At 37.7% G+C, this 17,013-nt stretch overlaps 1 protein-coding gene across 15 annotated transcripts in view; it reads left to right on the plus strand.

Annotated features, from left to right (window-relative positions):
* The window catches only part of ppfibp2b (PPFIA binding protein 2b), a 56,358-nt gene that overhangs the window by 14,908 nt on the left and 24,437 nt on the right, over positions 1 to 17,013 (plus strand). For 12 of the 15 annotated variants that reach the window (XM_052597426.1, XM_052597425.1, XM_052597428.1 and 9 more), the window contains exons 3-5: positions 868 to 1,073; positions 12,222 to 12,308; positions 14,120 to 14,233. In XM_052597426.1, coding sequence (XP_052453386.1) covers positions 868 to 1,073; positions 12,222 to 12,308; positions 14,120 to 14,233 — 407 coding nt within the window. Of the gene's footprint in view, positions 1 to 867; positions 1,074 to 4,003; positions 4,019 to 7,825; positions 7,951 to 12,221; positions 12,309 to 13,829; positions 14,234 to 17,013 lie in introns of those variants that run through there. The other 3 variants (XM_052597440.1, XM_052597436.1, XM_052597441.1) reach the window with 3 other exon arrangements.

Genomic DNA, 17,013 nt, shown 5'->3' on the forward strand with positions numbered 1-17,013 from the left:
TATTTTAATTAATTAATTTATTTATTCTTTTTACCACTGACATTAGGGTATCCTTTCCGTGTACAGCTTCAGTAACTGGCACAACACCCCCACCCCTTCATTAAAGCAACCAATGAGGTCATTTCATGCCTTCAGTCAAGCAAAGCACTTGCGCCTGAATGCACAAGTTATGCATCTGTATAAACAGTTATGTACATTAGTGGCACATTCTGTGCATGCATACAAGAAGCATTTCTTTGCATTGTTCTCATTACTCTTAACACCACTTATCTTCTTTGAAATGACATATGGAAACAGTACAAATCTTACATTAACAAGACACTTAAACTAATGGAAAAAATGTGTAATCTTCTTACAATTGCATAAGATAAAAACTGTAACCTAAGTCTCTTTGTTCTGATCTTGATCCTGGCATTTAAAAATAGAACAACATCATCATCCACTTTTAAAGTGTTATAGAATCCTGATGGGTTCCAGATGTTTGGATTCCTTAGTATCCAGATGGGGATTGTTGGAACTGTTGTTCTAGATGATGCAGGCGACACGTGGCTGCAGGGGTGTGGGTGCTGATGGTTAATATGATGTGATGATGTATGACATGGCGTCATGGTGCATCTCCCCTGCTCTCTTTCTATTTGTTTTTCCTCTCAAGTCACTTTTCGTCCTAGCTGTTCCATAGATTGCATCGTTTTTCATCCTTTTTGCTACTGTGATACAATAAAAACATAACAAACAAAAAAAAGGAATAGATTTTTTAAAAATATGCCAGATTCGAACCTGTGTCACACATATGAGAGTACTACCACTAAGCCAAAGGTCTAACCTCTTCTGAGTTTTATTTTGACCATTTCATATTTGTGTCCCCAGGTTCCAAGGCTGCGGTGGAGTTCAGTAACGGGCTGTATGATCTGCGTTCTCCTGTGAGCGCCGGGCAGCTTCCGGTTCTCCAGCTGGCCGAGGAGCTGAGACTGGCACTGGAGCTGCAGGCCAGGGACGAGGACCGCAACTCACTGCGCTCCCAGCTGCCCTGCACCACCGCACAGACTCTCATGGAGTGGCTGGAGAAAGGATCGGTAAGGCACTTGAAAGGGAAAGCCTATAAAACCATTGTGAATTTTATAATAGAATAGTTATTCAGTTATTATTATTCAGGCTTATAATTCACTTAACGTGCATTCTCAAGTCAGCTCACTTAACACTTAACTAACTCGTGAGCGATCATTATATTTGGAGGGTTGATGTTTAATGTTTCTTGAGCTTCTCTGTTTAGCCTGGTGCTATCTTTATCTTTCACTCAGCATTTGGATAGTGTTGTATCCCTTATATAAATATTTACACACCGTGCAGTGATACAGATGTTTACATGTTTCTCCGATGATAAATGAACATTTTTCATATTGTGTTTGTCATGTTTTGGAAACAAAACCTTTTTAATGTAAATGTGGTGACATGATTATAAGCAGGAAAAAGACCTTGCAAGTGTTAGGTTGTTCCATAGGCAGCTGTACTGAGTCTTAAAGGGACAGTTCATTCATCAGTGAAAATTCCGGCATTGTTTTCTCACCCTCCTTTTTGTTACAAACTTGTATGAATTTATTTCTTTAGTGGAACACAAATGTTGGAACTTTAGTTCTGTGGAACAGTGGAACTTTAAAAATGATAAAGAAATAAACAAAGGAGGAAAAAATACAAAAATTAATTAAATTTACGAAAGTGGTCCAAATAGTGTCATTTTAATATTATTTATATACTATTATAGTATTCATTCATATTTTGAATGAACGTTTATTTGTATATTTTAGTTTAAGTTTTAGTAATTTTTGGAGGCGGGGTGTAGATTAATGTAAACATGACTCGTGATGCTCGTGCTTATCCCCTAAACGCAACAATGATGACATGAAGAAGTGTAGGCAATCTAGGTGTGAGACGGGCACCAATGGTCAGAATATCATAGACAAAAGAATAATGATTAGCAGCAGTTCAGAGTCAAGTATCATGTTTGCAATACAAAAGAACCGTAATCAGTCCTTTATGGGAAGTGTGAATGTCTCATAGTTTAAAAACTTTAGCATGATCTGGAAATGATCTGGAGGCAGTTTGTTACTTTATTTTATTAGTGTTCGTTTGTTTTATTAAACTGGATAAATTGTTACACCTTTTTATATTTTATGTGGTGCCATGATTTACTTTTGATAAAAACAAATGTTTATTATTGTAAATTAATTTGGCATTTCATTCACTGTACGGGCTACCCTTTAAATTTGTTTATTGAAATAACAAAAGCAGCAGCAGTATGGTGTAGCATTTATTTGAGACTTGCGACCTTATCTTTACTCTTTCCTTTCATTCATTTCATGGCTTTGGAAAACTTGATTCGGATGTTTCTCTGCATTGCTTTTTGCATAACTTCGGGCCAACGACACCAAGCTTCATTACAATTGCTTTCTAGGAATGAAATGGTTTCTCTGAATCTTTAAAGTCTCCCCACGAGCGATCGCACAGGTGCGGCTATATTTGTGCAGCTCAGCTATTCGACACTCTCAGGAGATGTTTTTCTATGGTTGGACCTCCATGGAATATTGGAAAAAAATTGCACGTCAAAGAAGGTGGAGTTTTAGAACACACCCACCGATTGCAAAACCGCCACGGACCAATGGAAGCTCAAAGGTGTTTAAGAGACAAAACGAACTCCCGCAGAATGCTTTGAACTGCCGAAACAAACACACAACTAAACTTCGTTACAGTCTGATTTTGTTCAAAATTATATCAAATCAGTTTGTTCTTTTTGTTTAAAGTGTATTGGGACCTTTAGTCTTCACTTTCACTTAAAAAAATTTGCAAATGATTTAGACTAGTTTTAGTTAACAGTAACAATACTTGGGTCCATGTGACTTATGCACTATATTCCCAGTCCTCTCCAGTAATTGAATGTCTTTGTGTGAAGGCCAAATTGAAATAATTATATAACTTAAGTCAATATTCACTGAAAATATTCCCTTCCAGTGAGCTGATCACTTAAGAATCACTGCAACTGAATCATTGAGTCAGTCATTTGAACTTAAGGATCTCGAGGGTCAGAACTGTGAAGTGACTCGAACAAATGATTTGTACATAAACTCACTCCCTGCCCCTTTCACACTGAGATTCCGGATTATACACAGGTAATGTGTGCCGGCAATTGTTCCTGGATCCTTAGATTTTGGTTCATTCACACTGCCAGTAGTTACCGGAATATATGCATGCTTTCACACACAACCCCTAAAGATCCCTTAATGACATTTGACATCAGGATGTGACGTGTAATGTACGAGTCGAAAATGCTAGGCATGTTAACTTTCACTTAAACTGGCGAACAATCTCAGCTTCAGCGCGTATAGTGAGGAGCTAACTGATCTCTGCTTCATTAAAGTTTGCACATATTTTTTCATCACGAACGTTGATATGCCTTTCAAAACACCCGGTAAAAGATTTGCCTGATAACGCATGTTTACGGCATTAGTTCTGGCTTTTGTTCACACAGAGCTCGTTCCCGGACTGAACCCGGCAATGTTACTAGGTCCCCAACCCGGGATCAATCCCAGAATCAATCCCAGGATGTGTTTGTATTATCTTCAAAAATAAATCTTCAAAAATTTTCCTTTTGCATTCCAAAGAAAAAATAACAGCTTAAAGGATTGAAACAACATGAGTACATTATGATAATTTAGGAAAGTTTTCAGTTTTGAGTGAACTATACCTCTAAGTCCAGACTCTTGACTAATACAGGGTCTTTTCTTGTGTGTCCCAAAGGCAGTTTCTGGCCCAGCATTTGCATGCGTATGCGTGTATGTTGCTTGGCTGTTTTTAAAAGAGTGTGGATCCCCTCTGAGACATTGATAGGGCTGTGCTTCCTGCCTCTTCTCCCTTTCTTCCCTCATATCCCTCTCTCCACGCAGTCACTCTCTCCTTTCTCTTTGCTGTTTTGCTTTGCATTAAAAAACGATCCGGTCACCTTTAGCTCGGCTTCATCTCCTCTAGGGTAAGTCTGCAGCTAAGAGTTTATACTACTAGCTTATTTTGTTGATTTGTAACCTGACAATGCGCGTATACGTGCTCTCTCAGAAAAGTGTTTTCTTGTTTTGCTGGTATTTGTTATTGGCAAAAACAGTCACAAGGTTCATTTAGACAGTTATTTGTGTATTCTAATCCAAAATGCTTGCACATGATTCTCATCAGTTGCCTGTGGTGATTTACTGGTCAATGAACATAGAAAATCTCAGAAAGAGCATAAGCAACCTGTTGGCGGAGCCCAAGGATCAATCAAGGGCCGTGATTTTTGCATCTGACCTAAAGCTAAGCTCACATTACTTTAAGTGAAGTTGAAGAACAACTACTGCCACAATTTGAACAAAATCAGGCCAGAACGACGTTTTAAGCTGGTAAACACATTTGAACTATGGTTTGTGGTGATTACGTAATAGGTAGGTGCCTTCTTTGACATGGAAATCCTGTGTGGTTCATAATGTAGTATAGTGAAGTTGTAATTCTAATTAAAAGCGAATTGCAAAGCTGGTGCAAAATTGTATACATCGATATGATCAGATCAAATCACCGATTACAACAGCAGAAGAATGAAAAATTGTTTGTTATTCAGAACCATGTTCAGATAATTTTTTGCGGACAAAATTCAGTCATGTTAATAGAAATCCATGCCACTGGGGAATTTTGTGTAAGGGCATAAGATGTACCCATGCAGATTTCAAAATAGTTTAAATAGGCTTCACTGTGAGTTTAATAAACAGAAAGCTGTGAAGTTTGAAAGCGGCTTGTGTGTGAGCTGTGCTTTATACATTGCTACTCTATTAAAGGGATAGTTTACTCAAAAATAAAGAACTGTAAACATTTATTCATCCTCAAGTTGTTCCAAACCTGAGCGAGTTTTGAGAAGATATTTTGAAGAATGTTGGTAACCAAACAGTTGCTGGTATCCATAGTATGGAAAAAAAAATGTCATGGCTACCGTCAACAGTTTGGTTTACCGACATATTCTAAAATATTCCTTTTGTGTTTAACAGAAGAAACAAACTCATACAGGTTTATAACAAGTGAAGGATTAATTAATTTTTATTTATTTTTTCCTTTTTGTGTAAGCTATCCAACAATGGACCTTTTTTGTCAATGAAATTTCTCAGAAATTTCGCTAAAGTGATCGCATCTTAAAGGGGCCTCCTAAAAATCAACAGGGCCCTTCTACAAGACAGCAGACCTTTGAGCTGTGTTTCTGAGTGGGATCAAAAACACTCATGCCTCCTAATTAGAGCCGGTAAAAACACTGCAGGAAATGTGATCAAGTCCCGATAGTGAGGCGTTCACATTAAAGGGGCCACATTACGCTTTGTTCACACACGCCGTATCTGGCCTGTGTTTACATGCACATGAGGAATGTTTGCGGGAGCTGCAGAAACGAGATAAGAGAGGTTGTTCATCGTATGACCTGACCCGAAACCTGTCTGTAGGTAGAGCGTGTCTGTTTGATAGTATTTAAATACGTCTACCACTGTTTGTGTGTGCGTTTGCACGTGTGTCTGGTGTGTCTCCAGCTCTGCAGCTGTCAGGATCAGAGACTCTGCCAGGTGCAGCTCAACTCTCAAAGCTCGGGATAAGTTGCATGCTACGGTAATAAGACACAATCGTCTGTGCTTGATCTCAGGGTGGAAGCTTCAATATGGCTTGATAGCCTGCCTTACCTCGCTTAGAAGAATATGTTTTTGAAGTCTTAGAATGGAAAAGGTTCATTTGAATACACCAAAAGACAATGCAAAATAGCCAAAGTCCTTTGTTGACTTCATCTGTAGGCATTTCACAATTTTGACAACAGTCCCTATGGTGACTGTATCCCCACCGCTCTGCGTAGTACACAAAACTCCCTATGACGCAAACAGGAAATGCTGGGAAAAGTGAGGGAATACTATAAAGTGGTTGTAATGAGGATGGTGTGGCATATTGGCTAAACTCAGGTCTGGTAATCATCACATGTCCCATACTGAATGTTTTAGCATTTTGTATTATTTTTTGCAGGAAAACATGTGGATAGTTAACCATTTATTCACCCAAACGTGAAGGGTCGTTTTCTGTGAAGCACAAAAGTGAGTTTGTAAAGAATATTGTGTATGCTGTTTCCAATGGGGCTGTGAAGCTCTAAAATAACAAAAATATCATACTGTTAAAGTGGTGTATATGACTCATGCACTATATTTCAGGTCTTCTGAAGCCATATGATAGATTTGTGACAAACAGACTAAAATTCATCTCATTAATACCACTGAAAAGTCCACACTAGCTCTTCCTGACAGTGTCTGATTTGTGAATGAATAATTTTTAATGAGCTGAATCATTACACAAAACTTGTCTGAAGGATTTTTTCATGCATTAGACTTATTCTTGACTCATTTACAGCTCACTAGACTGAAACAATGACCTAACAGACTAAATCAACCAGTTTATTATCACTGTAAAGGAATCATGTTAAATGTACAGTAAAAAGAAAAAGACGATTGTGGTTGTCAGAAGTTAACCGTAAAAATGTGGCAACTATGTTTCAGGTATTACAGGAAGGCACATATCCTTGACCGTATGTTTCATCAAGCGATATGATATAATGACACTTAAAAATGCAATAAACATTTACCAAATATCATAAAATGTAACTCGAAACATATTAATGTACATTTCTTATAACAAAAATTACATCATCATATATGATGTGTTATACAACTTCTATGAATGTCCTTTTACAGTTTTCACTAAATTACATGGTTATTCATCTTTCTTATTTCCAAAAACATTTTATTTTACAGTAAAATTACATATAAGTATGTATATACTGTATGTACGGTTACATTTACCATTGCTCTGCAAAATGTTGCTGGTGAAATACAGTAATTTTAGTGGGAATTCATGCAGTGGGGAGTTATATATAATGGGATAAAGCACCTCACACAGATTTCTAAGTTCTAGCAACACTGTGGACAGTTTTTAGTGAAATGTTGCTAATGTGACCATGCCTTAAACGATGACAGAATATACATTTTGAGTAAATCTCTTTAAGTTAATTATATGATATAGCAGCTTACATAGTGGCATGTTAACCTACAGGCCTGACAAGATCAGAAGGTTATTAAGTTGTTATCTAGTATTAGCCAGGCCAGTTTGTGCTTGTCAGTCTTTCTCTCAGCTGCTTTTGTCCACGAAGGAGACAACTGGACAGCAGGGTTGCTTGTAAAGTTAAAAAGACACCTAGAAATGGATGGATGTCTTCCACAGGAAGCAGGGTCTTTGGTCTAATGGGTTGCAGTCTTGAGTAAAAACAGATGGGGGAGCGCTGGAAGGCAGCGTGACTGGAAATGTCCCCCTCTCTGTCTCTAAGTGTGTTTAAACAGAGACACTGGTTTGTTTCGGTTCAGACTTGCACTGGAACTTAATTAGAGCCGCGGTCTCACGCAGAGAATAGAAAAAGGTTGAAAGAAAGGGAGGAGAAATTTACAAATAGAGCCTTTCGCATGTGAAAGAGGGAGCTGAATGATGTTTACTAGTAAGCAACATTAGGGAGTGGAAGTTGTGGATTGATGTTTTGCGTCTGACACACACACACACACACACACACACATTGAACTTCTAAGTGTCTGGCTGGACAACAGATGCAGGGGGTCTCGGACAGACGTCTGGCTTTAAAAATTAGGTTTTTGCAGTTGCTTCAGCATGTTAAGAGCTCCTGTCTTATAAGAGCAGCCAATATAAGGAGGAGGAGAAGGAGGAGGCGACTCTGTAAAACAGGCAGACAGAGTCACTGAAACCCAGAGCTCAGATCTCAGCCAGCCGCTGCAGTCGCTCCTTTATTATAACGGCTCGAGATGGGCCTTCAGCATGGAGAAGGAAATTGACTTTTATAAGCATTTTACTTGGCTTAAAAAGGTAAGTTGAAATGTCTGCTTTTACTGTAAATTATCCACTTTATGGATATTTCCATTCAGCTTTTATTACAGGTTTTTTTTTTTGAGCAATATATAAAAAGAAAGGTACCATTCACAGTCATCTAGTCATAATTGCAAAAATTAGTACGGAATATTGGTTTGAGCTTAAATTATTTATGATCATTAGCTGTGTGTTTCCACTAAGAAAAAAAATAATCAATCAATCAATACAAAACAATCGGCGTAGAAACAAGAAAAAACACCATGATGATACTACAACACATTACAATATTAATTATGAAGACCTGATTTTCACAACAATTGCTAATTGAGATGCAAAATGGTGCTGTTATTATTTTATTATTTTTGAGATACTGCAGTTTGTTTTAGTATTATGAAATAGTTTTGATTATTTATTTTCCATTTTAATTTTGTAATTTTGTTGTGTTTTTAGCGTTTTTATGAGTTTTTTAAAGTCTGTGTAATATTTATTAATTTATTTAAGTTCTCGTTTTAGTTATTTTTATACTTCAAGTTAAACTAAGTGAAAATTAATATACTGATTTGGCAATTAGCTAAAAAATTTACTTTATACGTTATTTTGTTTTTTTTTCGGTTGAAATTCAGTTTTAGTTAAATTTAATGACCCTAGATGGCGACAGTTGTATGAAACGTGAGTCTGAGGTGATACGAGGTGTGAAAGTAGTGGCGGTTTCAGTTACCCGGACGAGCAGACTGATATAGAGTGGTTGGATTTATGTGGAACTGGTTGTTGTTGTTGTCAAAACGACAAGCTGTATTGTGCTGGTGTGGATATGTGCCAGGAACTTGTGATTTGCAATAGTACAAAAGCGCTTTTTATCCTGTCCAGCTTCAATGATTCTGAGCTCATGCTCTTGAACACAAACAAAAACGCTTTCACTGACTAACACTTGATACTTGGAGTAGTAAATCAGGCACTAAAATTTAATTTAAAGGTGGGAGTATGAACATCAGTGTGCACACCTGTTCTTAAGTGCAAGAGGCGTTGAAAAGCTTGTTTTCCATGGTTGATGTGGTTTACAAGGCATTGTGGGATTGCGGTAAGCCGGAGATGGGGAAGAATGTGTAATGTTGAAGAAAGGCACACGATGTAAAACTCAACCGGCCATCGCATTCCAAAGTAAGAAAGAAATTACAGTAATTATACTTCACAAGGTGTAACAGTATAAAATGCTGGGTTGGAAGTGGAATGGAATGCATTACTGTATTTCAGGGAGGGGTTGTACTGTAAAATTCTCAATATTGTCATACATTCTTGGACAGTGGGGTAATAATGATCACTGTAGTTTCTTCGGAAGTCATTTCAGGCCTTTACAGTTCTGCAAGCAGGCAGTGGGACATGAAAAAGGGGGAAATTCCAGGCCCTGTGGGTTGTCTTGCTTATAAACATCTCTCTGGTGAGGTAATAAATTGAATTGGTGCTCTAGAGAGCATCATGAATCTCACTCTTTGAACTTGAGACAAAGATGCTTTCTGTGGGTTTGGGGTTTTTAGTTCATTGTAAATTCATGTTCCAGTTGATGTTTATATGGTTTCCAGGTTAAAGCTAGCTCCACTGAAAGGCATAATGATAACTTATTAAATTAAATGTATGCATTTAGCAGACGCTTTTATCCAAAGCGACTTACAGTGCATTCAGGTTATCAATTTTTACCTATCATGTGTTCCCAGGGAATCGAACCCCCAACTTTGCGCTAGCTTGCTTGCTAACACAACGCTCTACCAGTTGAGCTACAGGAACACTTATAAACTTATAAACCGTTAAAGACAGAACTACTGTAAGCTGCAATGTATTTTCATTTGTTGAAATCATCAGTCCACATTATTTTTTTTATGATCATGTTCAACAGCAGAATTCTTGGTGAAAACTTCATTACCCATAATTCTGCAAAGACTCCCCACCGATCAGTAAATTGTCCATGACATCAAAAGAACTGTTTAGCACCATGCCCACCCCTATGAAGCACTAGTACTTAAATATATACATGACTAACATCTTTAAATGAAGTTTTACATTTATCCAGCATTTTTAATAAGATGATATCATTAGCAATGCTTTATGGGATTGTAGTTCTGTTCCTCATTAAAGCTGTGAAGTACACAGTTTAGTTGTTGGCATGAAGGCAAGTCAAATCTGTATCATAACATTTATGAAGTGATATATAGAGTTTGGTGAGCTGTTTCTCACAATATGTTCATATTTACTCACTTGAAGAGTTACATAACTATTTTTTGGAGTTCCTCACATTTTATTCTGATATCAGGCTTTCTTCTCATTACCTGTTTCCCAGAAAATAAATAACCTCAAGCCGAGTTTAAACTTGCTGTGGACTGCAATTACTATGCAATGCAATGAAAGCCTCATGTTTGAGGATTGAGCACTGCCTTTAGAAAGACATAACCCTGTAACTCCTCCAGACAGCCGGCCCTGTAAACCCTGAGTAGACAGCTTTATTGTGAGAATTGACAGCTCTGGACACAGCAAAAGCTTTTAAAGGACAGAGATTATCCGTGTGGCTCTGCTAGCTTAGCGCTGACAAGTGACAGTGTCTTATCTCGCACGCTGCGACATACTGTATTTACTGACATGTTTTCTGCAGATATAGTCTGAATGGGCAGAAGATTTATTTGATCATTAAACATTTTTCAGCTTATGATAATTTGTTATGCTAAATTGGTAAATGTTCTATCTGTCTGTCCATATTTGCTGAAAAATTGACCTTTTCGCAAAGACACTTACTTAGTTACCGTCACTTAGTTACTATTGCTATGTCTGACGAGCCATGCTGCTCTCGCGTCACACATCCCAATCTCATGCAGGGACAAATCGCAGAGCAAAGAAGAAGCTGACAACACACCGACAGAGCAGGTTACTTCTGGTATGAAACAAAGTCTCAGCTTTTAAATATTTTCATCTTTTTAAAGAAATTCAAACAATAAATACGGTTTTGTGGCTTTAATGTGTCATGACAGATCGGTACAGCACTTCAGTTCAAGCGGCACACGATCCAATTATCTTTTTATTTTTCTGTCTTTCTCTCTGTCAGTCTGTCTCTCTGTCAGTCTGTCTGTCTATCTGTCTCTCTGTCTGTCAGTTTCTCTGTTTCTCTGTCTGTCAGTTTCTCTGTCTGTCTGTCTGTCTCTCTGTCTGTCTGTCTCTCTGTCTGTCAGTTTCTCTGTCTGTCTGTCTCTCTGTCTGTCTGTCTTTCTGTCTGTCTGTCTGTCTGTCTCTCTGTCTGTCTCTCTGTCTGTCTGTCAGTTTCTCTGTCTGTCTGTCTGTCTGTCTCTCTGTCTGTCATTTTCTCTGTCTGTCTGTCTCTGTGTCTGTCAGTTTCTCTGTCTGTCTGTCTCTGTGTCTGTTTTTATCTCTGTCTGTCTGTCTGTCTGTCTTTCTGTCTGTCTGTCAGTTTCTCTGTCTGTCAGTCTCTGTCATTCTCTCTGTCTGTCTGTCTTTCTGTATATCAGTTTCTCTGTCTGTCAGTCTCTATGTCATTATCTGTCTGTCTGTCTTTCTGTCTGTCTGTCAGTTTCTCTGTCTGTCAGTGTCTATGTCATTATCTGTCTGTCTGTCTTTCTGTCAGTCTCTCTGTCGGCCTCTCTGTCAGCATTTCATGCTGTTGTTTCTTTTTCCATGGTTATTGTGACCCTCAAACCTTATGCAAATGACCTTATTAATTTGTAATGAGCTCCTTTATTGTTTCTATTGAATGGATGTCAAAGCTGTCAGTTAATTTGGCGCCAGTATGTCATTTATCACATTTAAAACCACAGGTTCATAAAAGTGGTCAAGCAGGTTAGCTTCTCCTCTTACACACCTCTCTGTTGACTTTCAGTTTCTGTGTGTGTGTACCTGGTATTACCTACGTTATGGAGACCAAATTCCCACAAGTATAGTAACACCAGTAATATTTTACATTTTGTGGATATTATTTTGGTCCCTGAGAGGAAAACAGCTTTAAAATCTAAAATAGCAGAAGGTTTTGTGTGAGGGGTATATTTAGGGGTAGGGTAAGGGAAAATACAGTTTGTACAGTATAAAAACCATTACACCTATGGAATGTCCATGAATGTCCCCACAATTTGATTATAACCTGAAACAACTTGCACTGGGGATATTTGGGTTCTTGTGAGGAAAAACAGCCACTTCAAGTGATCAAGTCGCAGAAGTTCACTTACAATCCAGAAGACTTCTCTGTTTTAAAACACATGTACACGTGTGTGTCTCCACAGGTTAACCTCCAGTGCTCAAGCAACAATGAGACCTATCAAGAGCGGCTGGCGAGATTAGAAGGGGACAAAGAGTCTCTGGTTCTCCAGGTGAGATCTTTCACTCAGGCCTCCAAGGCATTTCAACTCAGCATTATAGTCACAGTGTCAACACAATTAGAAGACAACTAGCCAACATGCTTGTAAAACCTCCCAGGGTCAAACCGGGGGACTGTGGTGTCTCTGTGAACATAGAGTCATGTGACACTGCCGCGCTGCAGCCCTTGGTGACACAGCTGCCTGTCTAATGCACAATGGGATGGTCGTAGATCACATAGCTATGGGACTCTCTGTAGACAGGTTCGGGGGTTGGTGTAACTCGACATTTTACGAAGCCTTGATGGTGGACACCACAGTGAGAGTTTAGACTATTTTTAGCTTTTGAGTGGTATGTGTTTACTGTAAACAAGCATTCTTATTTGTGTTCATTTAACAGAGTTTTTTCCAAAGCAGACATCCAGCTGTAAACAGTAAATATTTGTCCAGAATATGTAGTTGCTGACTTCTATATCATTCAGTTAATAAATATGATAAAATTTTGGCAATGGCAATTTATCATCCATCAAACATAATCTGTAGGTCAGATTGCTTATGATTTGTGCGCACCAAAACTTTGCACATGGGTCCTGCTTAATGTTGTTTTGTATATATTAATGAGAAATAAACCCAAAAGCTATCATATCCATATACAGTATTTTGTTCTAATTACACAAAAAATCTCAAGCTTTATGGGCTTTTAAGAAATTAATTCGTTTATCAACTCTACGTGAGTTGCTAAGTGCTACTTCCTCTCACGGTCTCACCACTGATTCCCGATGGTTTTAGCAGACAAATACTCCGAGTCGCCCCCTGTCATCTTAAAGATTAATACAATGGTGAACACGACAAGTATAAACACTCGTCCGTTTGGGAAGATGTGTGTGCAGTCAGCAGAGGCTCGCTCTGCAGAGCAGGTGCGAAAATATAAACAAGGCTTCAATCATGTGTTCTGCACAAATTGAAAAATTTCAACTTGAGTGAGAAATTCACATGACAAGTTGTCACACAAGCCAATCAGCAAAGAGCTTATCGACACGTCCAGTTTGACATCCGGTTGAATCAGAAAATGGAAAATTGTATTTATTAACATGAGTGATGCAAAAAAACACGGAGTAATCTAGAGCGAGTAATGTAAAAATGTGAATATTCGCTTTGTTTTTGATGTGCACAAACCATTAGGAAAATACTAGCAAACCTCTCCTAAGCATAGTTTAATAATTTATTACTGTAGTAAGAACATTGTAGATTAATTAGTAGTAGTTGGCACTCAAACAAATCTAGGAACTGTTTCATAATCACCACAGAGTATTTAAGGCTTACTTGTAGAAAGTATTATAACATAAAAAAGTTACACACTTCACCTTTAAGAAGTTAGGTTGTCTAACTCTGCAACAAGTGTCAAAAAAGTGGCCCTTTTCCATAGTCCTGCCCCTCCTGCTCTCTGATTGGTGCATTGTCTTGAGCTCTAAAACACTGATGAACGTGATTGGCTCCTAATGCCCTCAAGGTGTTGTTCTTCTCCTTTTACCTGTCCTGCTGGTTGGCAGTCTTTCAGTTGGTGCTGAACAAAAGGACACTTTCAAAACAATTGAAACTCAAGCAGGCACACATGTTAGCATGGAAGTGTGTCAGGGCGAAGGCATGGCTGTTTTTAACCCAAATTTGCACATTTGAAGGACTACATCTCTCTGCTGTTTGGACTTTGGAGTTGCATGTGTGTTGCAATCGTCAATTAGCATATCTGTAGGAGGAAACGACCGAGAAACACTGGCCAGGTTTCATGTTAGCCTGAGTGAACGTTGTCTGCTGTCTGTTGGTTTTAGGTGAGTGTTCTCACTGACCAGGTTGAAGCTCAAGGAGAAAAGATCAGAGATCTGGAAAGTTCCCTGGAAGAACATCATCACAAACTCATTTCTACTGAGGAAATGCTCCAGCAGGTAAGATCACATACTTGCTGTCATTTACCTCAAGTTTTAAGCAGATATCAGCGAGAAATAAAGAAGAGACATTTAAAATAATTCAATCTTCTGCATGATGGTTTTGGTTGAAGAAATTGTGAACTTTTTCTAAAACTGAAACCTGAGCAGTCTATGGTTTTCCATCAGTTTCAGATGTAACTGTGTAGACTTAATTCAGATTAAATGTTCAGACTTGGTACATATTTTCAGTGTACTTGATTTATGGATGTGGGTTGCCAGTCCTGGCATAATTATACCTTTAAACCTTTATATCCATGTATGTCTCTGCAAAGTTAGTTGTTTGTTTGTGTGGATGTTATTACGATAAAGTATGAGGAAAGTGCATGTTTTTCATATGTTTACTGTGTGATTAACTGGCTTAAGATGGTGGATTTGTAATAAAACTCTTTTAGTCACTATGTTAGTGGCTGTTTGCTGGCAACTGTCCGTTTGATTTGCATAGAGAAATGGTTTAGTATAATTTCTAAAGTACTGTTTCTGAAACCGCTATGTTCCTTTAGTATTGCCAAGTGAAACCACAGACGTGAATGCTTATTTGTGGGGAGAATATTAATGTTTTTAGTATCTGCTGAAGAAATACACAGACTTACTCGGACAGAAAGGATTTGAGTCATTGTGTACAAAAGGCTAAATGATTAATGTGTTTTGTACGTCAAGGTTTTTTTTTTTATTATTATTATTATGCCGGTCAATTATTTATTAATTCATGAAATAGTATTTAAAATAATTATAACTAACATACATTATAACACAATGATAGAAAATATTGTAATGTTATTTAGATACATAAATAATAATACAATTAATTTAGAAATGATATAATCTATATAACATACCACATCAGTTTCATACCAATTTAAGGTTATATTAGTGAGAATTGCCCACTTTGCCTGGGATCATGTTCAGGATTCCATAACAGAACGGCTGTGCCAACAATCATATCGAGATGGAATGCTGAGATGGAGCGATGGAGAGAGCCCTCATGTTCTCCTTGCTTGATGGGGCAAGTAAACTCACAGCTTAGACATGGCAGTTTTCTTAAATACCATAGTTCTTTGTTGGCTTCTTTGTTCAATATGATGTTGAAATGTGCAGTATTGCTTACCAATAGTGCAAAGAGCTGTTTTATAGTTGAATTATGATAATACTGTAGCTTTTCCCCAAGTGGAAGTTTGTGAATCACTAGAGGTTTTCTGAAGGAACTGCAGGAGATTCAAGAGATTTTAATAGAAATGTCAATGCTTAATTCAATTTAAGCCCTCATGTTTGTTTGTTTTAATTGTATTCGTTTTTTAAGTTGTTAAATTTAGAAAAGTAAATGTTATTATTGTAAGAAAAAAAAATGAAAATGCAACATTGTAAAATTTATTTTATTCTGAAAAGTTCACATTAATTTGAAGTAAAGTAAAAGCTAGCCTCGGACTGATTTAAGTATTTATTTATTTTAATAAACTGCACTAGACCTGGATGTTGAGTAGGTTATTACCAAGGGGCAAGGAACTCGACAGGAAGTTGAAGTCGGGTGGGGGCTGCCATCTTTTAGCAGAACTTCACTTGCGTTAGCATTCCCATTGACTCCCATTCATTTTGGCGTCACTTTGACAGCGAATAACTTTACATCTGAGGCGTCTAAAGACTCTGTTTGTCCATTATTTATTTCTAAAGATACACGACAATGTATAAAGGGCTCCATTACCTTCTATGTTACATTATGGCCCCGTATAAACAGTTTTTGTAAAAAATAGGCTAACGATTGTGTCATAACCACTCGACTCTCTGTCGCATTACCGTACAGACAGGAGGAGAAGCTCGCAGGCAATTAACTTAATATGGCGTACTGGCGTTACATTTTAAAATACTATACAAAATAATTAATCAGAATACTTACTCCTGCTCACTCACGACAAAGAACTCCCCGCTCAAGCTCGCCGTCTCTGCAAGATTAACTATGGCAGTTTGCACACACAGCTACTAGAAGATTTACATCTGTCAGACAGGTTGCTGACGTCGTCAAGCTTCGTTTGAGTCTGCGCGTCAGAAACGGAAGTGCTAAAAAACGCTAAAACTGGGCTTCATTTGTCTCAATTGAGTTCCAATGGGGTCGCTGTGTCCATTTCTTTTACTGTCTATGGTTATTACATGGGTGTTTTTGTACATTGTATGAATATACATTTTTCTAGTTATTCAAAGCTGTATAATATTTTATTAGAAATGCCAATTTAAAAATATTTTATATATATTTAAACTCCAAGACCCTAAATGGCCATAATAAATATTTAAAAGGCTCAATGGCTTTTACAGTTGTAAGTGATTTACTGGATATGGGTTATGGATATATATATCCATAACCCATATCCAGTAAATCACTTACAACTGTAAAAGCCATTGAGCCTTTTAAATATTTATTATGGCCATTTAGGGTCTTGGAGTTTAAACGGTCGAAAACCCCTTCTGTATGATCTAGACTGTGACATTGGTGGCTGATTGTGACTCATGCTCACTGTATTTCATCAGTCTACCAGGAAACTTTGTGTTGTTTTCATTGTATCCACAATTTCTCAATTGCGTTATATCCACCTTTTTCTTCCCATAAAAGTGGGCGCAGCCATTTGCAAATTCTATGTTTCTAGCTTCCCATCTCATCAATTGTTGATTGGGGGATGCTTCTATTAGATTAAACTAATATGAGAAAATTGATTTAGAGACATGAGCACACAATCTGAGCTTTCTGATCATTA

Source organism: Carassius gibelio, chromosome B25 (assembly GCF_023724105.1).
Source record: "Carassius gibelio isolate Cgi1373 ecotype wild population from Czech Republic chromosome B25, carGib1.2-hapl.c, whole genome shotgun sequence".
In the NCBI taxonomy this organism is placed as follows: domain Eukaryota; kingdom Metazoa; phylum Chordata; class Actinopteri; order Cypriniformes; family Cyprinidae; genus Carassius; species Carassius gibelio.